Below are 25,103 nucleotides of genomic sequence, written 5' to 3'. Positions count from 1 at the left end.
CAGGCGCAGACCAAAACCAGCGTTTTGGCCACCGGCACCGGATTAGACGCGCGACGACAATTTATTACGATCGTGGAATCTTTAATTAATTCGGACCCCGATCTCGAACAGTCGATCGACCAATTTCAAGATTCGCTACAGTACGCAAAAACGCCGTTGAATTTCGTAGTTGCCCTGGGTTTGTACCTGGTGCCCTCGGACATGGACTTACGCATCGGCACGTTTGAGGGTTATAACAATAATTTACAAGTCGCGACTGTGGATATGAAGACTGGATACGTACCGAGTTTGAATAGCGAAGTGAGCGGAGCGAGTGGAGCAACGAGCGGAGCGAGTTTAAAAGGTGATTTTAATGAAGAGGAATTACCGAGGAAGCCAATTGTAAAGCCAGTTTAAGCAAACCCTTAGACGCGCACAACGAAGAGAAACTGTCCTTAACCATCGGAGCCGTTGCCGTGGGTGTCATCGGTTTTACGTTATACAAGGTTTTAACTTAAACGGTTTGAATTAAGGCGTAAAAAAATTTATTCCCTCCTAGATTTAGGAAGGAATATTCTCTCTTTTTTTATCTACCTGTTTCTTTGCACGTACGTCAAAATCAAAACACCCAAGCCTACAAACAAGGTCCACACGTGCTCTGCCACCCATCCGACCGCTTTACTCGCCACGTTAAAAATCCAACTCAAAATGCTACCGATAACCCCGGGCAAAGCGCCCAAAGCTTTCAACCCGAGTTTCTTTAATACATTTGCCAGGTTCCACAGTTGACGTTTGATCCAATCGGTAATTCCACCTTTGGAAGGAGGAGCTGGCGTTGGTTTAGGTGCGGGTGTGCTCGCTCCGGCAGCTCTGACGCTAGCTACGATGCAACTCACGATGGTACTCACGGCTAAACTAAAAGCCGTTAAAATGCTTACGATCGTGACGCCTTGTTCTCTAAATATCGTTCGAATCTTATCACCCAGGGTGTCATCCGAATGTAAAGCGTAATTAATTAAATCTTTAACTCGCGATATTTGGCTTTTGAGTTGGCCGTTTAATATGTCTCTTTGAGCTTGTAGTCCTTCGAGTTGATCGTTTAATTCACGTAAACGATCCGAATCTTCAGAAGTCTCGAGACTACTTATTTCTTCTTGAATTTCTGTAATTTTAGCTTCGTTTAATCGTATCTGTCCTCTAATCGTTCGCAATTGTTTGTCTAATCCTAAGAGCTCTCTATAGTTTAATCCTTCTGTTTGTATGCCCTTATCTTGGGTGAGGTCTTCTACGATGTCACTGACTTGGTCTGATATTTGGGGTAGCTCTTCCATTGTAATGCTCTCGGGTTGAATGGATTTTAACTTTCATTCAGCTTTTTGCACCGATCTTCCATAATTGCCAAATCCCAATTTGAATCTTATAAAATCTTGCGCTGACATGGTGTCTTCACCCCTTCCGGTGTATCCAGCAGCTTCGGCGTTTTTGGTGATTGTGTCAAGACCGACAACAACATCTGGATTTCTTTTGTCGGTTAATAGCACATCACCGTATTGCCCTTCACGTTTGTAAAATAAACCTTTGCCTTTGCGGTAATCAAACCTTTCATAGTGAAGTACTGATGGTACATCTTTTCTTCTGGCGAGCTTAAAATATCGGTAAAAGTCTTCTACAATTGGATTAGTTATTAATACCGCTCTCCCTTGTTCTAAAGGATCACCCGAGGGTAATTTTCTGTGCGTTGGCGTCAATTTTGGACCGATCACCATCTTACCCACTTTTGTTTCGGTTAATGAAGTGTTGGTATCGTCCCATCCAGGTTCATTTGCACCTTCTATAAAGGACGTTTCTTGTCGATCATTCTCAATAAAATCTTGGTCGCTCTCGCTTTGATCGCTTATTTCTTGATCTTGATTTTCTAAGAGAGGTATTTCCTCAGGATCGAATCCTCCTTCTGCCATTTCTTTTATAATATACGTTTTGTATTTTTTTAAGCGGTGGGCAGGCTCGCGGGCAGGATGCCCTGTGCTACCAACCAACCCTGGGTAGCCAATGCACCGCTAGACAGCGCGGTCAATTTCAACGCGTCTTCAGCAGACAACTTATTTAGGTCCGGCGGTTTAATTTTAAAAAGCTTGCTCGATAGCATGGCGTAACCGAGCGATAGCCCCGAAATGACTGCACCGTGGTGAACCGTATTGGCGATTCCGTTTACGTCGATTGATTTAGCGTAACTCATATTTATATATAAAGAACTTTTAAATTCATTCCATGTCCAAAATTGGTTCTTGGTTAGGAATTATCTCTCGCTCCGCTTCTCGTTTTGGTTGAATAACTTGTCGAGTAGGTTGGGCGCTCGACTTGTTTTTCAAAATTAAATAGAGAAAAACCCCAGTGATACCCAATCCACAAAATATCAAGTTTCTGTTCGCTGTAACTGTTTGATAAATTTTCTTTTGGTTGCTCTCTTCGCTACTCTCTTCGCTCGCTAATTTCATCTTGGCGAGCTGCTGCTTCATCTTTTTATGCTCGGCTAACTTCTTACCTTGTTCTACACGCTTTGGATTTTTAGCTTTAGTTACCGTCTGAATTTGGTTGTTCGCTGGTGTTGGGTTCGCTTCGTTGTTGCTCGTTTCTGTTGACATCCTCTTTTATAATAAGAGAACTTTTGTTGAATTCTAGATGTTTTGTTGTAATCAACGCTGCTGTAAGTGGGGATAGGTAAACCCCGTATTTATAACAGATCTCTCTGAGTAGGTGTCCCATGGTTTGACTGATGATCGGGTCGTCGTTTAAATCCTTAGTCAGCGCTTCTTCGGACGTTAGGTTGACGTTGAACCCGAGTATATTGATCGGGGTAGCTATTCCTAGTAAGCGAGAGTACAAACTTAAGATCGAGTTACCTAGAGTTTTAACGATCTCTTTGCCAAATTTAACTTCGTACAAATTAAAAAGCTTTTCTTGATCTTTGGGTGACAGAGCTTCGATCTCTTTGATCGAGTATTCTTTACCTAGGTATTTCTTACTTTCGCTTGACGCAACTATCGAACAGAGTCTATCTTTTACGTTTGAGGTTGATTCTGTTTTTGATTCGCTTTTTGAATCGGCGAGAATACTTTTGATGTCGTCCATTTTATAATATACGTTTTAAATTTGTTGACCGTTTGTTTAAAGCACAGGTACTTGTAGGTGTAGTAGGTCAAGTTGACTGCTATAACTAACTGGGCAACTAGCTGAATGTATTCTAGCGGGACTATCATTTAATTATAACTAAAATAAAAAAACTTATAACCAGGCTGATGTAGCCCAGTTATAAGAAAGTTCTAACTAAGTTCTAACAAAAACCAATTAGCTTTCATACGATCGTATAGTAGGTCAGGTTAGCTGCTATAACTAACTGGACAACTAGCTGGACGTATTCTAGCAGGGCTATCATTTGTTATAACTAAAATAAAATTTGCTTACGCTAAGCTTATATAGCCTAGCATAAGCAGAAGATAAATAATTGACAACTAAGTTTAACTAGTTTTATAGTAATGGTGTGAATATTCAATCTCGAGATTATTAGATTTTTTAAGTCGATTACACTTTAAACAACAAAGAACAACGTTAGACTTAATGTGACCAATTTTATTATCTAATCGTTCGATGGTACAAAGATCGTCTTTGTTTTCTAAGAATTGCATCTGAGCTTTGCAATCAGGGTAAAAGCAACGAGGGTAGTCCTCAATAAGTCCGCGGCAAAAGTCTGTGTCAATAAAACGATCGGGATCAAATCGATCGTATTTCTTATCTGATTGTCGAGCGTTGCGAATCCAACCTCGAATCGTTACCTTGATTGGGTCTTAACAAATTTTGCAATAACGTTTTTGTACCCCATGCTCGCAAATCGATGTACCCCCACACTCTTTACATCTACATTTTCGTTTCCCATGCTCGCAAATCAATGCTCCGTTACATTCTTTACATTGATGTCTATGTCTCCCGTGTTCACATATACCGTTTCCACCACACTCTTTACAACGAGATTTTTGTCTCTCATGTTCGCATTTATGCCTATTATTAGAAACTTTGGCTGCAGAGTAACAACTAATACACCCTGAGCAACGCTTACCACTATCCGTAACTTTAAAACTTTCTAGCGATTTTAACTTATGACATCTTTTACAAATTTTACTTTCCATTTAAATTAGATTACATTCGTTCATACATTATCTCATTTTTATTGAACAAAGAAATGAACCGGTGCTTCGGTATTTAATACCAATTTACTAAATTTAACCTCCCATAGGTGCCTTTTGATCTCCTCTCGTTTTTCGTCCGGTACTACATCGTTCTCGTCTAGACATTGATCAAAGGACGATCTATCTTTACAGTGGAATATCGCAGTCCAAGCCGTATTCTCACGAAAATCTTTTAAAACCGAATTATACTTTTGCGTTACAAGCCAACACGAATGAAGATAATGTCGACCGCTAAAAGCCATCTTACTGAGAGCGCAAGTATTGCTACTCTTAGATTTCTTTCGGTACTTGATAAACTGATCGGCGGCACAATCGTCGATGATAAACAACGTGTTCACCCCGTCAAATATTTTTTGATAAAGTTCGATCGCCTCGTTTAATTCTAGTCTTTCCCGATCTAAATCACACAGGTAAACGCCTTCGTCGGTGTATATCCACGGCCTATCGAGATAAGTTTTATTCTTAAAAAGCGTCGGACATATAATTACGATGGCTTCAAAAGTAAAACGGTATTCAGTCTCTAAAAGATTTAAAATCCACTGAGTGTTACCGCTACCCGTCTTACCCACGATCAAGGTGCAGTGAGGATTTTTAAACATCTCGTTCATTTGATTTTAATAAACCAAACTCTTAAAGTTTCCGTCTTCCACCGTGAGTTGAGAATCCATCACCAAAAACACGTACATCGTCAGCGGTCCCGCGGTTTCGGCCGTTCGTTCCATCTGTATAGAAATGTCCCCTCCTCCAACGAGAGGCCTACCCGATCCGTGAGCCGAGTTATCGTCAGAACTGCGGAAGTCGAGCCAGAGACCGTATTTGTCTTTTAAATAGTCGGCCACATCTACTCCCAACAAGGATATGTCTGAGACGACCCCTCTAGCCAATTCTTTATCCGAATCGCCAAAGTACTTTGTAACTTTGTTCCAATGTTGATATTCAAACAGACCCTGCGAGTACAATTGATTTGGTTTACCTTCGACCGTGACGACCATTTTAGTGATATGCGGATTATAAAATTTTTGCGGGTTTTTGATAACCGGATCTCTAAACAAGATCAAAATTCCTTTTAGACTTTTAATCGTCTGATCGATGCTGATGTTCCATAGCGTGTCACTCTTGTTTACCGCCTGCTTCTTCCAGGAATGCACTCGGTCGAATAGGTAATACATCGTTTTTTTTTTTTTTAGTGTTTGCGCCAAGTCTCGATTGGTGACGACTTCGTATTCCAAGGTCAGGTCCGAAATGGAGTATTCAGCCGCGGTTTCTGACCAGTTGACCACTTTGTCGTACCCGTTAAAAGTTAGTTGATACTTCAGAGGCTCTTTAAACCACGAAGGATAAAACGGAGCGTGACCTGTCAACATCGGCGTGTCCCGTGGAATCGCATAACGATTTTTAAAAGTGTCGGCAATCGCCTTGTCTTTACCGTTGTTTGCGGCTTCGTTTTTATCGCCAGCGTCGAGACGTATCTTAGCTACATTTTCCTTTTCCAAACCAAAGTACGCCATATTTTTAGTCTGCGACAGGGGTAACCAATTGTCCTTAAAATTGTGAAATACGTCCGCATCTCGGTAACTTACGATCTTGTTTCCCTGTAGACTCACGTTTATTTCCGAAACCAGGTTTCTCGCCACGTTGTTATAAACGGTCCGGTTATCGTCCGAGGCGCCGTCTAGATCGAGTTTAAAAGCCAGTTTGGCGGTGCCGGGTACAATGACGTCGTCCGTGCCTAGGGCTGGAAATTTTACGTTTAACGTGTGACCCGCGGCTATGGTACTCGGGTTGTGTGTAATTGTTACTTCCCGCCTTTCGCCTTTAATCGCGCGAGGAACTTTAAGCCTGCGACTCAGGTTTAGCTTTTTGGTGTACATTACTTTTAATATATAGTAGTTTTATTAATACTATTCTTATTTACGGTTCTTATTTTATTTTATTTTAAAAATTAAATAAAAAGCGACAAACGTAAAACCCGCTACAAAAAAACAGGTTTTCGTATTTTTCACTTTGGGAATTATCTAACATATGAACAATTTCGTCGATCTTTAGCTGAGTTTCTACCTGTTCGGTTTGAATCTCGATTAATTTGTTATTAATCTCCGACAATTGATCTTTATTTTCGCTATTCATTTAATTTAACCTTATTTTAAAAATGGCTAGTGCTTTAATGATGGTTGGAGGAGCGATAGTAAACGCCTTGGCATTCACGGGCTCAAATTATTTATTTAGCAGTTTATCAAAAAGAAAAGTCGACGAAGAACGAAAGCAACACGACTTTGCGTTAGAACAGCTGGCGCAAGCGAAAGAATCCTGGGAACAAAAACGCGTACACATGCTAGACTTTTTAAACAAACGAATGCGACAAGAACGCGCGAGTCAGCAGACATTTGTAAACGTAGACGAAGTCCTACGGGCTTATTCGGAATTGACCGGTAAGAGTATCACACTGTTACCGCCAGAGCCTAAGTTGTCCGATTTTTACTAGCCTTCCAAGGATCAGAAGATTCGCGAGTTTGTTTGGATTATATCCGGGACAGCCTTGGTGGGGTTGTTAGCTTATCGATTTGCGTAACTTATTTTAAAATGGAGAGAGAATTTAAAAAACTATTTTACAGCCCACAGGGTTACTGGCGAGGAGAAAGCGCGGTCGATCATCTACACGAAAAGACCGGTGCAGACAAATCGGTCGTCAGAAACTGGCTAAAAAAGCAGGCCGTTTGGCAAATATACTTACCCGCACCACATTACGTACCCAGACCTACAATGTTGCAATCAGAATCGGTCGAACCTAATTACGCGCATCAAATGGACATACTTTATTTACCCTGGGACCGCGTTAAAAGAAAAACGTTTAAGTACGCTTTGACCGTGATAGACCTGGGTTCCCGGTATAAAGAAGCAGAACCGTTGACCAGTAAAACCGCCGAACATGTAACCGAAGCGACCAAGAAAATTTACGAGCGATCACCTCTGACCTGGCCCAAATTCATAATGGTGGACTCGGGGTCTGAATTCAAAGGCGAGTTTAAAAAGTTAATGACGAAACACGGGGTAGAAATTCAAGTGGGTGAACCTGGGGTACACAGATCTCAAGGAATCATGGAAAGGTTTAACCGCACCTTAGCCGAGCGTTTATTTGGCCACCAATACACTCAAGAAAGGTTAAACGTCGGTGAGCGAAACGTGGAAGGGGTAGAACGTTTGCCCCAGGTCGTAAACGAGGAAAAAACGCGATTAATCAATGCCGTTCCTGCAGAAGCCGTCAAATTAGCGAGCGGAGCGAGCCAAACACCGAGTACACCTGTAAGAACGACCCAAAGAGAACTTCCTCCAGGCGTGGTCGTTCGGTACCTCTATTACCCGAGCGAGCAAGAGGGCGGCACCGTCAGAAGGGCGACAGATCCGATCTGGTCAGTGGGCATCTTTCAAATTGAAAAGCGCACGAGTCAATTTAAACGAGTGGAAGGCAAGAGGGTAAAGACGGGTCCCACTTTGTACTATCTGTTAAACGGCCCAAATAGGAGTTTTGTCAAAGAGGAACTTCAGGTCGTGCCCGAAGATACCGAATTACCGAATTAGCTTATGTCCTTATGCCCGTAAGCCAACGTATGGATTCCATTCGGCAATATGTAGCGCTTTGTATCTAAAGGTGACAGACTAAGTTTCTGCTGAGAGATCGTGAATACCCTATGTTTATCCGATCTAAATAATTGTTGTTTATTGAAATGAGAAACCCTGTCAAATAGGCAGCTTTTATACATCTTGTGGGTTAACCGTTTTTCGGTTACATCTTTGGAGACCCCTTTCGCCTTCTTTAAAGAAAAGTACTCGCCTCGCTCGTTGCTCGCTGCCGCTCGCTTTTGATCGATCGTCAGAATCGAATACATTTTTGGCCTGATGCAAACGGCTTCTAAAATTGTTTTGCCACCAAATTCGTCTTTCATTTTACCGATGACTTTTTTATTTTTGACGCTGTAAAGTCGATGATCGGGCGGGTAATTACTAAAGTCAAATAAATTGCGCTTTTCGTTTAGGTAGCCAGTTAAATCGTCGGAGCTTTGCTCGATTTGAACTAATAGAGAATCAGTGTCCGTGTAAAGTAAGCGTACCCCCTCACCAAAAGTTGATTTTAGTTCGTTGTAGTAGAAATCATACATCAACGTTTTTGAGATATCGAGAATACTTACACCGCAATAGATCATGTAGATTGGCTTATTTAATTTTGTTTTGGTTCGGTACATCTCCACAAACGAAAGCTCGCAATCCTCAAATGGTACCGTCGATTTGTAATTTGGTTTATAAGTTAATTTTCTGTATTTGTCGGCGTCTTGTACGTCCCTCAGTAAATGACCGTCAATTCGATATCTGACATTTTCCATCGTCTTGCCAAAGACCGAGTTATTCATCAATTTGAAAAAGTCTTTCTCAAAATCAGACTTGGCCAGTTTGCGCAATTTCGTGTTTTTGTCAATATAGCTTTTCATCCACAGCTTTTGACGAAATTTCAATACTCGGTGAACTTCTTTGATCCACAACCCGAGTTTAAGATATTTTTGCAATGTACAATAATGGCACACATATTTTCGTTTGGTGTTGAGAGTAGACACGAGTTTGTCTACCGAGACGGTACTCACTTCGCCATTACCAATTAAATCCTGTTGGTAACTCGAAAACCATTCGTTCGGTACCGACATATTTTCGGGTGCAAGTGGAAAGTCATTATGTTTGTCATGGTGACGTTCCGGGTAATCTAAAGAGATCTCAAACATGTAACCATAGTCGTCAGTTAGTCGCAACTCTTGGATGTAATAGTAAGTAAATTTTTCTAAGTCTGTTTCCCAGGTAAATTCCCCTACAGGCAGATATTTGCTCATCGCCCAGCCGTATAAATTATTTGCGTCAAGGTACATGATCTGTGACTCTGGCTTATTGTGGTCGTAATCAGGTAGTTCTGGATTATTGGCCTTTGCATATCGCTTTGCACCCACGCTCGAGATACCACCTCTTTTTGCCCTTTCAAAGAACAAGTGCTTATCAATGTCTGTCAGTAGTTCCAATTGTATACCCGAATGCTTTAACAATGCATCCCACGACGGGCCCGGTGAAGTGTAATAGTTGGCTGGGTCAAGGCCGTAGTGTTGTTTACAGACTTTCCGGAAGTTTTCAAAAACAGCCGCTAGCAATAACACGTCCGTTTCCACGTATAGGTCGTGGTAATCTCCCAAGTTTTTACAACCAAAGGCTTGCCATACTGTCTCCGCACCAGCGTATTCTTGCTTGGTTATTCCTCCCTGCTTCAAAGAGCTATAAAAAGCGTCTCTAGGTGGCAAATTTGTTTCTTCAAACCGATCAAATGAGTCTATATACTCATTGGGGTAAATTCCGTTTTCCAAGAGTAAATGACTATTATTTGGAAACCTTTTACAAAGTAAGTTAAAATCATCGGGTGAACAGTTTTTAACCAACCGATCTAGCGAAGCCGCCATGAAATGAAAGGAGTCTAAGAACCTGAGTTGGCCAAAGGAGAACGAAATGTAGTTCTCGGTATTTTTAGCGATCAACTTAATTGATTTCCCGTAAAATTTGTGGGCGCCTTGCATGATTAAATGTGCGTCGTATTTCTCGAGGTTATGTAAGATCACCGGAATGGGTGTTTGATCGGCCACTATTCTTAACTTGAGATTACAACTAGCGTGCGCTGGGCCTCGGTACTTCCCCGTCACGTGACAATGATCCCTAACCTTTCTAAAATTGTTGATGGGCTTTTTACAATCCAAACATACCCATTCTTTGAACCCAGCTTCATTTTTATGACAGAAATCAATTTTGTCAGCTTTTGTCTCTGGTATTTTTGGAATATCACACTGGCATTGAGATTCGTTCGCTTTCGCTCGATCTATCAACTTTTCGCTCGATCTATCAACTTTTCGCAGATCCAACATCTATTACATTTTTCGTAAATTTTTTTTATCTCGGGCGACCAAATCAACGGCTCTTTGTTTTTAAACGTTTCATTGATATTCTCTGTTTCCTGAGAAAGTGACTCTACAAAATCAACAGCCGCATCTTGACCTCTGTAAGTCTTTTGGCTAGTACAAACTCCATCGCATCTGACGACCGCGTATGAGTATCCACAAGGCTTGTGAATCTGTGTCTTGACCGTGTTTGTGTCTGCCGGCGGTAATTTTTCTAAAACAGACTCAAAATCGGCGTAAATGACGAAAGGCGCGTCTTGTTTATTTTTGTAATTTTTGAACTTGAGTATATTCTCACCTTTGACCGGCAACTCGACCGTACATGTGGGAACGTTTAAGCCATGACAATCTTCTTTGTGTCTGATTAACTTTTCTTCCGTTTGGAAATGCGACATGCAATTGAAACACCAGTGTTTTTGGCCGTCGTGTTTATTGATGTCACCCGTCAACCTAGAAAAATTTTTAATCCAACAGTAGTGATTTTCGTCACCTTTGTTAAAGTAAAGTAAATTGATCGGTTCTTCTGGACGCTTGCTTTTGTAAAAAATGTAAAGACCGTCTTTTTTGGTGTAACCAAACACATTGATCGCCAAGCTATTTTGCAATTCGATACGAGGGATTTGTGAAATCGGTGTTGGAAAGCTTATGTTTGTAAAATTTAAACCATCTGATTCTGACCGGTAAGTCGAAGGTCGCTCGTCATGTATTTTATATTTTGGATTTGTTTCTAGCTGACTTTTGACGTCGTCTGAATATAACTTTAAAGCTGCCCGCAACGCCCATCGGATACATTCTTGATCTTTATTTTGGACATTTATGATTGCTTTTTTGTCTAACAGTTCCTTAGGCAACGGAATGTAAGAAGAACCCACTGGATTATATTTAACCACGTTGATGTAAAAAGCGACGACTTTGTCAAAAATCCAACCCGAGCTTTTTTGTGTATGAGCTTCCACCTCTTTTATTTGCGCTTCGCGTTGTTCAGCGAGTGCGTTTTTAACGTCGGCTTTATTTGCGAAGGCATCGTTGTCGCTCGGAAAGGGGAATACGCCAAATTCAGTTTTTTCAGGTTTTTCCAATCTAAACTGAACTTTTAGAGCCGTTTGCAATTTGTACGAACCAATTTCTTTCAGTTCTTCCAAAGCTTTTTTCTGGATGACAGTTTTGTAAAAATCAAAAAAGTGTATTAGGTCATATTCAAAAAAATTTGGTATCAATTCCCAATTGCGAAAATTACCCTGAAAGCGCCTGACGTTTCTAATGTCGACTTCCGCAATTTCCTCGGGCTGAGTGTAAGCTTTAATCACTTCAATAAAGTCCTGTTTGACATATCTGTCTTTGTTTGCAAAAGGAATATTATATTTTTGTACCGTTTTCAACAGCTGCCGATATGACTGACGCGGGAGATATCTAAATTGTTTTTGATCCTCTTTGATAGCGTTTATTAGTTCAAATCGTGTATGATGTTTATTTTTAGGTGCCGGTAGCAGAATGTTATACTGTTTGACAAAATCTTCTAAAAACGCCTTCTTAAATCGATTAAAGTTCGTTAGTAGAGGTCGGCGTTGTGGTTTGCTCATGTCTCTATTTATATATAGGTTTCTAAAATTTTTATCATTTTTTCTATCGACTTGACATGTTTTTTATATATAGGTCATTTATTTAAGGCGGTTGTAAATATAGCGTGTTTTGCTTTGAACAGAGCTACGCTTTAAGTAGAGGTCACGAGTACAGACCGGAAAAGCAAGGGGAAATCCCTTTTTGTTTGTGAGTGATTGCTGGTGCAGGTCGGTGCCAGTCACGAGTTCAGATCGGGCAAGTCTCGACTTGTTTGTGAGTGATTGCCAGTCACGAGTTGTTTACAGCCGGGGTCAAAAGTTCAAGGTCAGTGAAGTGGAAATCCCCGGCGCTAGTCACGAGTTGTTTACAGCGAGCAAAGCGAGTGGCGCCGGGGTCAAAAGGTCAGCGAGCATAGCGAGCGGTGCGTGTGATGGGTGAAAGGGGGAGGAAAGGGCGTGTGGTCCAGAACTGTCCCTCTCCTACTACTTACGGTACTTAGACAACTGGATGGTAAAAACACTGGCTGATACTTACTCAGCTCAAGGCTTTGTTTCCGTCTCTCCAGCTTTTACCTTCACAGAAGGTGACTGATACACTTTCTTCAACACGAGTTGCCTATACCAAGGCCTTGAGGCAGATGATGCTCACTATATCACAGCACCTTAATGAACCAGGCATGCAGGTCAGTGCACCAAGAGAGTCTTTGTAACAGAAAACAACTTACAAAATTTAAGTTTTGCGCATACGCACATACATGTACATGTATATGCATAATTGGCACTCCAAATCACTGGCAGTAACTGTGGAAATGCACTTGACTTATCTTTTACCTCACTATAAATAAAACAATACAAGAGGTCCAAACTGTTGTAGTTTTGGGATTTTGCAGTATACAAATGGCAGCGAAGCCTATGTAACTAGTGCATTACATGTACCAGTGCTATGATTGATCAGTGCAGTGCGCAGAGCCACATCTGCTACTGCATGTCGTTATAATTTTCACTGCTACTCAGAGAGCATTACCCTCATTCAACAATGTGAGTCATTTTTCACTGATCTCTCTGTAGCTCCCTTTTAGAGCTCGTGAGCTATAATCCTTCAAATCTGTTAAAACCCACAAGAAGGTTTAGGAAGAATTGAGGCAGGCATGCAGAGACCAACCACAGATAAATGCTTAATATGGTAACATATTGTATGCATTTTGAAAGAGTCGTTAACTGGTGCAGAGAATGTCTCTTTTGCATTCTTTAGTTGAGTCTTTTTTGCATATTTTGAGAAGGATTAAGCTGGTTTGCCGAGGAAATTATTTTCTGCATTTTGGCCTCTCGTAGCCTCGTTACCTTTCACTGCCAAGCACGGAACAGGAGAGGAGAGCCGTCTTGCTCCAGTTTGAGAGCTCCCCAATTCGTCTACCCAGGATATCTCTGGAGGAAATCCTGTACTCCAAATCTACACGATACCAAACAGATTTTGAGGAGGTGTGCTTGCTTGGCAAAGGAGGATTTGGCAAAGTATACAAGGTTAGGACGGCCTAAGGTTGGGCCTCCAATACTTTATGCCTCGTAGGTTGTAACTGGTTTATAAATGTACAACCAAATGAGAGAACAGCTACATGACCACTATTACAGCTTACTTGCCTGGGAAGGTAAAAATCAATGAAATAATTTCAATAATTCATCTTGGCTGGAAGGTAGTGATTTCATTGATTTTAAGAGCAAATGAATTCTGTCAGATGTAAATAAATATAATAGAAATTATGCAATAAAATTTTGCTGCATTTTTGATGTGTCAGCTTTCTTCCCTCCTTTCATGTGTATAACCGGGCATTGACATTTGTGTCTGAAATCGAATGTCTGATTATTCAATTTGTAGGTTTGTAGCAAGCTGGACGGATGTTTCTACGCTGTCAAGAAGATCAAATTGAAGCAAACAAACATTGAAAAGTCATACAAGGTAAATAAAGCTAGATAAACACGACACCAATCAGTGAACCTCTTGCAATTTTCTCCTTGAAGCTTCTATTCAAATTTCACCGCAAGGTCTTTCACAATTTTACATTGTTTTCATTCAAAGGCAAATCCCACTCTGACATGCATCTCAACATCTTTGTGTTTATCTCTTCTAAATGCCTCTTCTACTTTCATGTATATTCTCTAGCTGCTGCTTTTTTTTCCGACGGTATGAATTTTGTTACCAAATCACTTTAGTTGGCTAATATGAAAGTAACATTGTGCACAGATTTTGAGCATGATTAAGTTGCTACAAAACAGGTGTCATCTACATGTAGCTGTAAGGACTACTGCTCCCCCATCACGTCAGTGTACTATTTACAAAATGAATCTTACACATCCTATTTCTTGATTCTAAACACAAATTAACCCCAACCCTCTGATGTCCTCCAAAATCCACTCCAGGGTTTAGTAAGATTTGGCAGGATTCAGGCAACAACATGTTCATGACATAATGTAGAACTCAGCAACTGTTCATCAGTTTATTGGACTTGATATCTTATGGGAAAGAATGCACCGTGAGTTTCCTACAAAGTGATTGATTTTGAAGGATTTAAGAAGTTGCCAGCCATTATTTTCTGAACACTTTTTATTCGACAAGGTACATTTCTACTCCACTACCCCTCTAGACGCTATGCATTGCCCGCATCTATATGGTGTCTCAGAGACTGTTTTTTTGTTATTTCAATTTAGTTACAACAAATGCACAAAAGCTTTACTCGAGCCTATCCCAGTGATACAAAGCTCTTACCCTCTGAGGATGCATTAACGCATAACCTCTTATTTACAAAAACATACACCAGTTTCCCCACAATGTAACTGACTTTTTTTCTACCTATTTAAACAGCTTGTAAAGGAGGTTCAGCTCTTAGCCAGCCTCAAGCACCCCAATGTGGTTGGTTACAACACTTCCTGGATCGAATGCGAGCCGGCTAGTTCCAATCCTAAGCATACTTACCAAGGTGGGAGCAGACAAGAGCCGATCTCCAAATTGAAATGCCTACCCTCATCGAGTGAAAGGTGAACTGTGTAGAGAAACGAGTGATGCATTTAGACCAACTTGTGACTGGGGGTAACGGTTACCCGGTGACCTACAAAATCAAAATTCCACTGATGCAGCAGCATTAAATTTTTATACGTCCATTCATTTTTGTCTGCTTCCTTTCAAACTGTGATTTGGCGGAAAGTTTTGAATATAAATTGCAATGGTTCATCGATGGTCTTGATTTTCTGTGATTTCAGCCCAAGAAGTTCCAGCGAGCAAGAAAAATCCACCACAGACAAGAATAAAGTCAAGATTGAGGACGTCGACTCAAAAGGGGAACTATCGCCTGACATTTGGACAGACAGGAACAGGGTGTCCCCTTTACACCAGCACATGCAGCATTCATCCATGGAGTCCACCGCTGGTTGTCCTAGTAGCCTCAGTCGAAGCCCAAGCGATTCTACCAGCACAATAGTCGCCTCGCCGACAACGCCTCTGGTGCATTGTGATCAGGGCAATCTTTACATCGACCAGAGCTGTGACGACCATTCACTTTCAAACATGACAGCAGCAAATGATAGAATCTGTTTGATGCAGAAATCCTCAAATTTCACGGCATCATCAGAAGCGTCGTACAGTACATGGTCTTCAGTGGCCACAGAATCCACATGTGAGACCAGAACTACTCACTTGCATCAAGCGTCATCTCACCAAACATCCTTTTCTCATCGAGAGTCGTTCCAGGAGAGTAGTTACTCTCAGTCAGTTTCGACTGCTCAGCAATCCTCTTATTCCCAGTTGAGGACAACCGAAGTAGAATCCAGCCAGTATGAACAGGACAGCTTATCCGAATCGGACATACAGTTCCACACCCAAGAATCGGTGAATGTGAACTTCGAAGAAGAAGAATATTCGGATCTGCAGATTTGCTTTGAAAGCAGTCCCGGGAATAACACGGGCACCGTCTCAGATATCATCCAGAAGGATGCTGCCACCAGGGCAGATAATGGTTTCGATCAACCTATTCACCCAGGTGATAAACCCTCAAGCAGCTCTACCGACTTCAGTCTCAATACCACCTCTCTCCCTCTTGAAAAGTCCACAGTAGACCACAACAAGAACTCATGGAGGTACCAGTACCCCAGGGACTTGAGGCGTGGCGCATTTGGTTCAGTGCCGTTGCAGAGCAACCTGCTTGCTGGCAATAAGAAGCAGTCCAAGTGTCGGATCATCAGTCTGGACAGCACCCCTAACAACCCAAGCAAGGCCACAGCGCCTTGGCAAAGGAGGCGACACCGATCCAAGAGCCAGGACAACATCAAAGACGAGCCCAGGAACAGGATGATAAGGCCTTTGCAGGCCTTTCCTCTGTTCACAGTGAATCTGTACATTCAGATGCAGCTGTGTTCGCACACCTTGTCAGACTGGCTTCGAGATCGGAATACCAAGACAGAACGAGTCAAGGGTAAGAATTTTGAATCTATATTTATTGTATCAACTGTTTAAGATGACCCTAAGAATTCATCTTGGGTGTGTGTGTGGACAAGCTTTCAGTCTCATATATTTAGCAAATTAGGGCCGAATTTTGAGGACATTTCAAGGTCCCCATAATGTTTGGTCCCCATAAAGCAAGTGAAACAAGTTTGTCCTCACAACAGAAGAAGTACATGTGGGTGTACAAGTGTGGCATACACTGTACATATTTCAGATTTCTGCACAAAAGAAGTCCACATACATGTAACATAGGGTTAAAAGATGTGTAGACTGGCACATGTCCACACAGTGTTTTTTCTGCTCTCTGAAAAACAGCTTCAGAGGGACTTTGAGGTCAGGGTTATTTGTGTCAAAATGAAGAGGAACGGTCCAGGAAATCATAAAAAAATCCCTCTCAGGGAGGTACATGTTTCATAGTTGGAGCATTTTCCCTGAGTTTTCTTCACCAAAGCAGAACAAACGGTCCACACACCGCATGTGAAAATTGAGAAAAACGTGTGTGTGGTTTTGTTGTTGCCTTTTTTCATTTCATTTTGTTTGCAATTTTTTTAACCTGCCTAGATATTCATTGACAAATTTATACACTTGTGTAAATTTTGGGACACATTTTACACACACTGATTTGAACATAAGAATCAGGGCACCTGACTAATTTTCCCCTGAATGAGTACAACCTATAACACTATAGCATGTGCATGGATTCCTGATTGTAATGACACTGAAAGAACTTCCATTACTTAATAGTGGTTAATGTCCCAGCTCCACCAGCCAGTTTGTTAATGTGGGTTGAACCCATGTTCTTAGCTGCCTACAAATGTCATTTGTGTGATTAGCATTCTGGAGTGTACACTGTATTCTTGTTAACTTACTGGTAGCACCCCCTACTCAAGCCAGCTCTACCAGCCTGGGGAACGTGCAGCATTGCCAAGCCGGTTGCCACTTAAATTGGCTCTTCATTTGCCATGTTCTTTTTACAGATGCTCTGGAGTTGGTGAACGCCCTAGATAACATGCACATCTTCAAGCAGATGCTCAGTGGTATCAAGTACATACACTCCCAGGGGCTCATACACAGAGACCTTAAGGTACTGGTACACATCTTCCCGGGTCTCGGCATTGCTCAACTGAACAACTCACTGAGTTGTCTGAAAGCATTTTGGAAATTTATGGAATCTCATTAATCTTATTTTTACTGCATATTGGACGTGTGCCGCAAATTGTTGCATACCGGTATTATGTATGTCATTCAAGCACTCTGCTACTGGTATATGAATGGGCTTTGCCATGCTCCCATGCTCAAGGACTAAATTGTATCATTGTTCCCCCCCCCCCGCAACTGTTCACCTTTAATGATATACTTACAAGTTACGACATGCAGATCCACCTGGACTTTATATTAAACTGAGGCTTGTGCTTTAAACAATTTTTCTTGGTTTGCAAAACTTGCGCTGTTAGTTACCTGATGATTTAATGGCACATGTGTCTTGCTTTAGCCAAAGAATATCTTCTTGGAAGAATCCAGTGATGACTTGCAAGTATTAATCGGCGACTTTGGTCTTGCCAAGGAGAATTTCGTGGTGGAGAGTGTATCGCAAGATTCTGATCCCCCTAATGGAGTATGTGGTATGTATGCTGTGTGTTTCCACCCAAAAAGTTTTTCATAAATTTTTTTTACTCATTTTCTTGCCTAAGCAGGCGTAATTTTTTAAATAAAGTAGAATGCTGCATTAACGAACACCGCTGTACCAAACATTTGGTATCCCCATTGGCTCTCAAATTTTCTTTGCACTCCAACATTACAAATTTCTTTTCAATAAAACAATCATATTTAGAACTGTTGATAATAACCCAGTTAGTCGAGGAAAATCACACTCACAATGGAACAACGGCCAACCTGTGGCACAGTCTCTACAGGTACATGCATTGTTAATGGGTAGCCTGCATTGCCGCAAAGCCTGGAGATTTGACCTCAAAAATCACCAAAACAAAACATAATACCCAAATAGATGCTAGCATTTATGACCCAGCACATCAAAATCAAGTCTCAAATTGACTTTGAGATTTGTACATGGTCAGAAAGAGGATTTCATAAGCTTTCAAAAGGTACACATTATAAGTGTATTGATGGCAACCTTTCATACATACACTTCCAAAATATACAGAAACCGCCACATCGATTTTTCTCAACATTTACCCACATCCCCACTTTACTCGGCCATTCCGTAAGCGGCCTCAGCAGCATATTCCTGATTATGATGTATTTGTTATATGCATGCAATTCGCACAAATCTTTGATAAATATCTTGCACATTTCAATCATTCATTTTATGATTCTACCCAAATCCTCAGACTGAAACTTTTGTGCGGAAGGCTGCAACACACAGTTGGGCATGAGCCAGGGTTCGGAATGAAGGTGTACGTCCATGACTTAAAATCCCTGTTCTGAATGACCACTATAACAAACATTTTGTGTGGACCCTGCCGTGTTGGTTATAGCAGCGTTCTACTGTACTTTCCCCCACGCCCAATAAGTAACATCTTTAAGCTGTTGCCCTTGCATTCTGTTTCATGGGGGCATAGTCTGCATCCTAGTAAAGGTGAAACCATAGTTAGGGCAGGTAATTTATCGGTACCAACAATCTTTTTTCACCAGTGCTGTAATGACTTTGGCATTTCTAGCAGATACGTATGAACCTGTGCACCACACGGTGGCAGTGGGCACAACAACATATGCCTCACCAGAACAGCTGAAAGGCTCCAAGTACGACTGTAAGGTATGTGTGCCTGTATTTAATAGGCCACGGTGTGTACTATGTCCCCTCAAAAGGGACAAAGGGAACTGGGCCTTGTAACAAAAGACCGTACTCGTAACAAAAGACCAGGCTGCTGGGAATTACCAACATTTTTTCACTGTCAGTAGTGGAGATAATCCATCATTTATTTTAAACAGTATGCCACTGTTTGGGGCATTTAGTGCGAGTGCATTACCCCCGGGGACAAAAGCGCTCCACCGCCGCAGTGATGAGTCACACAGTACCGCTGCACTCTAATCTGACCCCTATTGAAAAGAGGTCAGCAGCCCACTGGTCAATTTCGTGAACAAAAGAAAATTAGGTAACACCGTACAATCTTTGCTCTTTTTACAAGGCAGCAGGCTTTGCTGAAATACGCCAGCGTCAATAGATTTTGTCTGCCAGATTATAGTTGAAACTAGACTGTGCTTCGTGTGGGTGTAAGTGTCCAGTAAATGAATATATAAATATTTAAAGAATTTTAAAAACAGAAAAAAATGAAAAAGATCGTGTCCCAGCAGAATCAACATTCATAAATGCTCCCACCGCGATGTGGTTAATAGGAGTCTGAGAACCGAATTCATTGGTTAATTCTGTACCATAGGAGTCGGAGTTCTGTGCGTAGAGTTGGGTTGTGGGCATTACGGGGCTAATTGCCATGAGTTGAAGTGCACCCTCACCAGCAAAGAAAAGGCCACTTGGTTGGAGGTTTTCAGCTCTGCTTCTGTGCGTGGCTTGCATGATGCAAAACCTTACATTTTTTTAAAAGAGAGATTGGTTGCATGTGCTGAGCTCCTAGCCCCCCCCCCAAAAAAAATATGCTTGAACCTGTGTGCACACGGAGCGAGTTCCCACTTGGAGCAGACACACTCTAGCTCTTGATTCCGTTTTAGATGAAACTGGTCTGGGCCAGTTATTTTCTCCAGAGGGAAAGCTCTGAGTTGTGTTCTCCCCCAGAATTTGAAATTGCCCCAGACTGTTGACGGATTCATAAGCATGGATAGTAATGGCATAGTATGTCAGGTAATTTGTCTTTTATACACTAATCCTGCTACTGTTATTAGAAGTCATTGTAGCGGTACCACACTTGCACGGTCTTCATGCGTATACGCAGAATGCCTCTTTGGCTCTTAAGGTATTTGCATTGAGGTAGCTTTACCTCAGTGCTGGCATTTGTCGTTTTTCATGACATGTACATGTAATATTTGATGATTAATTGATAGATTGTAATTCTTTTTTGTCTCCATTAGGCGGACATGTTCAGCTCAGGTATCATCCTGTTTGAGATGTTCCATCCCTTCTCCACACAAATGGAGCGTGCCAAAGTGATTGAGCAGGTCCGGCTTGGCAGCATTCCGCGCGAAATTCACAAGAGGTGGCCTGATCAGGTGCGGTAATGCTGCGTATACAAGACAGTACTTTCAGATAACGTGGGCTGTGTTTTTAGACAGATTATAACAAAACAGGAATCTGTCAATTAATTTCTCTGTGAGTTTTCCGCGAGGTGGTTATAACTTTTTCAGTACAAGAAGCCTTATAAGCTCTGTAGAACCTAGTGATGAGGCCTTCTGAGACCCATTAATGAGAACCCAGGAAGGACACATTGCTCACGTACCACCTTGCTGTTAATGAAAAAATACCTTCCAACTGAATCGTGGGTGCCCAGATGTCTTTGACCACTGACAGCAATGGTTTCCTTAATGTTCCTTATGTCCTGTTAGTTGGAATAGTTGTGCTCAAATTCATTTACTCCACCACACCTCCCTGACCTTCACCATCACATGGATCCACGTGTATCCCTAAAGCATAGATCTCTCTGAACAGATTTCTTGTTTGTTCGATCTGCCTAGCAGTGGCAGATGAGCTGGCAGACCTCTTTATTTTGAATGAGTTCAAAGGATTTAGTGCTAGCAGGGCCCAGACAGTATTACTTGTTAGGGGGCTTGGTATATCCCAATATCAAAGAATTTGCCTCGGGGTATCTTAGGAAGTGTCAGGTTTGGCAAAGGCACTAATGGGGCAAAAGGCCCTGGTTGTTACAGAAGTAAATTTCAAGGAAAGGGCATTCTGTGTCTCAGACCTCAAAGACGTTGACCTCAGATCCACTAGTCATCGAATGCAGCCTCTGTTTTCTGTCCAACCAGTCCTCGTATGATAACATGTGCCAATGTTGGGTTTGATTTTTCACAGTACAAGACCATAGGAGAGTTGACCCATTCTAAGAGCTGCCGTCGGCCACATGCAGCTGATGTCCTCAAGGGCCCACTCTTCCTCTCCAAAGATGAGGTAAAAGCTGTTTTTTTTCCCAGCAAGATTTTGACCTCCCCAACGTCAGAAACTACCCTGCTCAGTAGTCCCATGGTGCAAGCCTTCATACCATACACATCACTGAAGAATTGAGAAATGAATTCACTTTTTATTATTGGTTAACTGAAGTGATATTTGACACTTCAATCCCCTGGACATCCTACTGGCCTCCTATTAACCCAAACCCTACCAGACGCAGCACAGTGCATCAGGTGAAAAGGTCTGATATACTTTGATGTATGGGCAATCAACAGCAGCCGAACGAACTGGCCATGTGAAGATAATGGGAGCTAGTCCCAATGAACGATGCTACCATTGGATCGTGTGGTGACTGGCAACCACAGACTCTCAGGCTGTTTGGCCTTGGTGAGAGTTGACCTGTTGGATATTGTTACACTGGGCAGGCAATGTACTCTGACAAATGATGCAGTTCGATGTGTCTGGCAGGGTTTCTTGACAAAGAAGGCTGGAGTGTTAACGTTAAATCAGCTTCCAGCCAGCGATTCCAATTAATTTCATCCTAATTCTATTAAGGTTAATTCTCTTCGGTACACTTACGAAATGCGTTGGCCCCTGTCAACCACTTGCTGCAGCTTTTATCTTTCTGTCTTTCAACCAGGTTATCAAGGATCTACGTGCCAAGCTCTCTGAAAGAGATGCAGAAATCAAGATGCTTAAGCAGATGCTAGCCAAGTATGAAAAGACATAATGTAGTTGTAGTAACGAGGGTAATTTACACAGCAACATGTATCATTCCATGGTGTCTTCGGTAGAAACTTTAATAACAACATGACGTGAATCATCACCAGATCTTTCTTTGTTGCTGAAATAGACTGATTTTTATGTCCAAACACACTATGTGTATTTTCAGTACTTTATTGAAAAATGCAGGATATTCATGATAATATTTAAACACGCTCTCGTTCACTCTCTGTTGGAGAGCTATATTCCTCTTTGTATTGCTCTGTGTGCAAAATATCTCTGAACAGCATTTTTGTCTCTATTGCCATGATCAGAATGCTAGAGGAGAGAGAATATTTAAATTATTTATCGTGAAACTGTATTTTTTTCCTGAAATATGTCTCTTTGTATTTTTGTTGTCGGCACAAGGGAAACATTAGACTTAAAAAACAAATTCTTCTTGATTATAAAATAAGTGTTGATAAACCCGAATTGTATAATATTTGTGTACGAGAGTATGCCATACAAATGCATACATGCAGTGCTGTATGCTTCATGTTTGTTGTTTTCCATTGGATGAGAATGGGAAAAGCAGGAGCAGTGGTCAGTAAATGTCCATGTAAGAACGGCAAATCTTTCCGAGTACTTTCCTCAATACTGCTGAGCTTTGAAGTGTGAAACCGAAATTATTGAATGTACTTTTGTAACTTCCAGGGCAGTTAGTGCCCTTTTAACTTATTTAGGTTTGCAACCTGTGGAAAGTGAGGATCTTAAATTTAGTTTCAAACATCATAATGGAAAACGTCTAATTTTTAAGATTGAAATGCATGTTACATGCACTTGTACTTGTTGAATGTTTTCAGCATTATTTTTTTGTCATATCTAAAAGCTGTTCTTATTGGTTAAGGTATAAAAAAAAGACATGTACATGTAGTTGAGGTATGCAGCTGTGCAGATTTTGGCAAAACTTTTCACGAAGATGGATGATTTATTCTTCCCTTGGGAGGGAGAGGGTTTTATGTTATGAATTTTATGGAGGAAGACTTCCGACTGTGTGAGACTCAGTTTCCAGTAGTGTCAGGACAATAAGAGTTTGATGGATTCACCAATTCCTAATTGTTTCCAAGGATGGATTTGCGCCGGGGAGATGTTAATTAATTTTAGATTTTTGCCCCGCCTGACGTGTATTATCACACTGTATACTCAGTGTTTGCCCCCGAAGGTGGGATTCATACCTACCTGAGTTTGAGTCCCACAAACTTACGCAAGTTCGAGTCCCGTTTGAGTACGCTTGTGGTTTTTTCACAATCCTTTGGGGGCAAACGCTGAGTATACAGCGTGGTAATACACGTCAGGCAGGGCAAAAATCTGTAGCTAGTTAATTCTTAATTGGTTAGGGAAAAATGGCAAAAGGGACTATATAGGAGGTGTTTCAATGTTTATACTTGTTTGTGAAAAACATTATATGCATTGGGACTTTTTCCAGGGTTCCGCTATCATGTGTCCTCCTCAAAAGGTCGGGTAAAATTTGAGGAATTCAAAAGAACTTTCCAGTTGCTGCCGAGGAAACAATTTTCAGCTCCGAAATAACGTTTCCTGAAAAAGACAATATGGATGCCTGTAATTAATTGAAATGGACATTTCCCAAACGGACATTGAAGCATTTATTTGTTCCTTTGTAGCCATGTGTGCATTCTGCCACATTTACCAGCTCAATTCACTAGAGAAAGACTGATCCCCTCATTGACGAAAACCACCACATTTCGTATATGAAATAGGATTATTTATTGATTGATCACTTTCATTGGCTTAACAGGTTATTTACCGGGGTGAGCAGCTTTTTTTTTCTAATAAGGTTGGTTTATTTGAGAGTAACTGTTCCAACCCAAGGGAAGAAAAGTTACTCTTAATTTCTTAAAAAAAAGTGAGGGTACCCGAAAATGGCACTATGTCTCCAGGGGCACCGGAAAAGGGCACTGTGTCTCTAGGGGCACCTGAAAAGGGCACTACCATGTCTGCAGGGGCACCTGGAAAGGGCACTGTGTCTCAAGGGGCACCTGAAAAGGGCACTATGTGTCTAGATGGCACCTGCAGGGGGGATTATGTCTCCAGGGGCATCTGAAAAGTGCACTATGTCTCCAGGGGGAACCTGAAAAGGGCACTATGTCTGGGGGGCACCTGAAAAGGGCACTTTGTCTCCAGGAGGGGGCGCCTGAAAAGGACACAATGTCTCCAGGGGACACTGGGAAATGGCTTTAGGGGTCACATGGAGACATGCCTCTGATCAGTTTTTCAACAATTAGCAAGATGAAGGATGGCTTTTGCTATGTACTACTCATTTTTTCAAACGTTGGGAGAACGTAATGATGTATTTCTTAAGTCGGACAACGAGTTGCAAACAGACGAATCAAATTAGATTCCCCAAAAAGGTTTGTGTTTGAGAATTGAACCTGTACTGGGAGCATCATGCACAAAAAGGTTGTCTCGGATGGTGGTCAATGGTTCGTTTTATGTGCATACGGGTTTTAAGTCTGTGATAGATACACTTTCATTTTGTGGAAGTAAAAGGCAACCCACCGCTGCGTAGGGAACCACCAGGTTTGTACACGGATAGACTGACCGTCGTTATCATTATCAGTCAGTTACAACCACGTATTCTGTGCATTTTTCAATGGCCAAAGAACATATTTATTGAGCCACTGTAACATGATGAAATGACTTGCCATTATTGACGACATTTGATTGAATAAATTGCACCGTTCGAAGAAATTAAGAGGACATGTCGAGAATTTGACGCCAGAATTAAAAACTAAGACACGTGATGTCACCCCTTGGGTGGGGTATCCTTCCCACGCAACTTACAAAAGCAATGCAAACAGTTGGCGTAGGCCTACTTGTAGAATACTCAATAAAGGAAGAGTGTAAAAATTTTAGAGGTACATGTGCATAGGTCGCGTGAAACAAGCCTAGGGCTGCCACCGTGGCCGATGGCAACGTTTTATAAATCAATATCTTCTGTTTTCTTTAATATCAGAACAATGCTGTCGAAAAGGTATCATCAAAAGTCGCGAAAATGCAAAAATG

The 25,103-nt window shown here is 41.5% G+C and overlaps 1 protein-coding gene across 2 annotated transcripts in view; it reads left to right on the top strand.

The window, feature by feature from the left end:
- The window catches only part of LOC110984747 (eukaryotic translation initiation factor 2-alpha kinase 1-like), a 38,352-nt gene extending 13,560 nt beyond the window's left edge, over positions 1-24,792 (top strand). For both annotated transcript variants that reach the window (XM_087131979.1, XM_022245220.2), the window contains exons 4-14: positions 12,318-12,434; positions 13,084-13,272; positions 13,625-13,705; positions 14,609-14,781; positions 15,004-16,211; positions 17,218-17,324; positions 17,733-17,862; positions 18,919-19,013; positions 20,282-20,419; positions 21,222-21,317; positions 21,958-24,792. In XM_087131979.1, the coding sequence (XP_086988105.1) occupies positions 12,318-12,434; positions 13,084-13,272; positions 13,625-13,705; positions 14,609-14,781; positions 15,004-16,211; positions 17,218-17,324; positions 17,733-17,862; positions 18,919-19,013; positions 20,282-20,419; positions 21,222-21,317; positions 21,958-22,047 (2,424 nt within the window). In that variant the 3' untranslated portion in view covers positions 22,048-24,792. The remainder of the gene's footprint in view (positions 1-12,317; positions 12,435-13,083; positions 13,273-13,624; positions 13,706-14,608; positions 14,782-15,003; positions 16,212-17,217; positions 17,325-17,732; positions 17,863-18,918; positions 19,014-20,281; positions 20,420-21,221; positions 21,318-21,957) is intronic.
- The last annotated feature ends 311 nt before the right edge of the window (positions 24,793-25,103 follow it).

Source organism: Acanthaster planci, unplaced genomic scaffold (assembly GCF_054643075.1).
Source record: "Acanthaster planci isolate LZ-2023a unplaced genomic scaffold, COTS_SCS Contig44, whole genome shotgun sequence".
Classification (NCBI taxonomy): domain Eukaryota; kingdom Metazoa; phylum Echinodermata; class Asteroidea; order Valvatida; family Acanthasteridae; genus Acanthaster; species Acanthaster planci.
The sequence above is the reverse complement of the archived record's forward strand: the minus strand, read 5'-3'. Positions and strand labels throughout refer to the sequence as shown.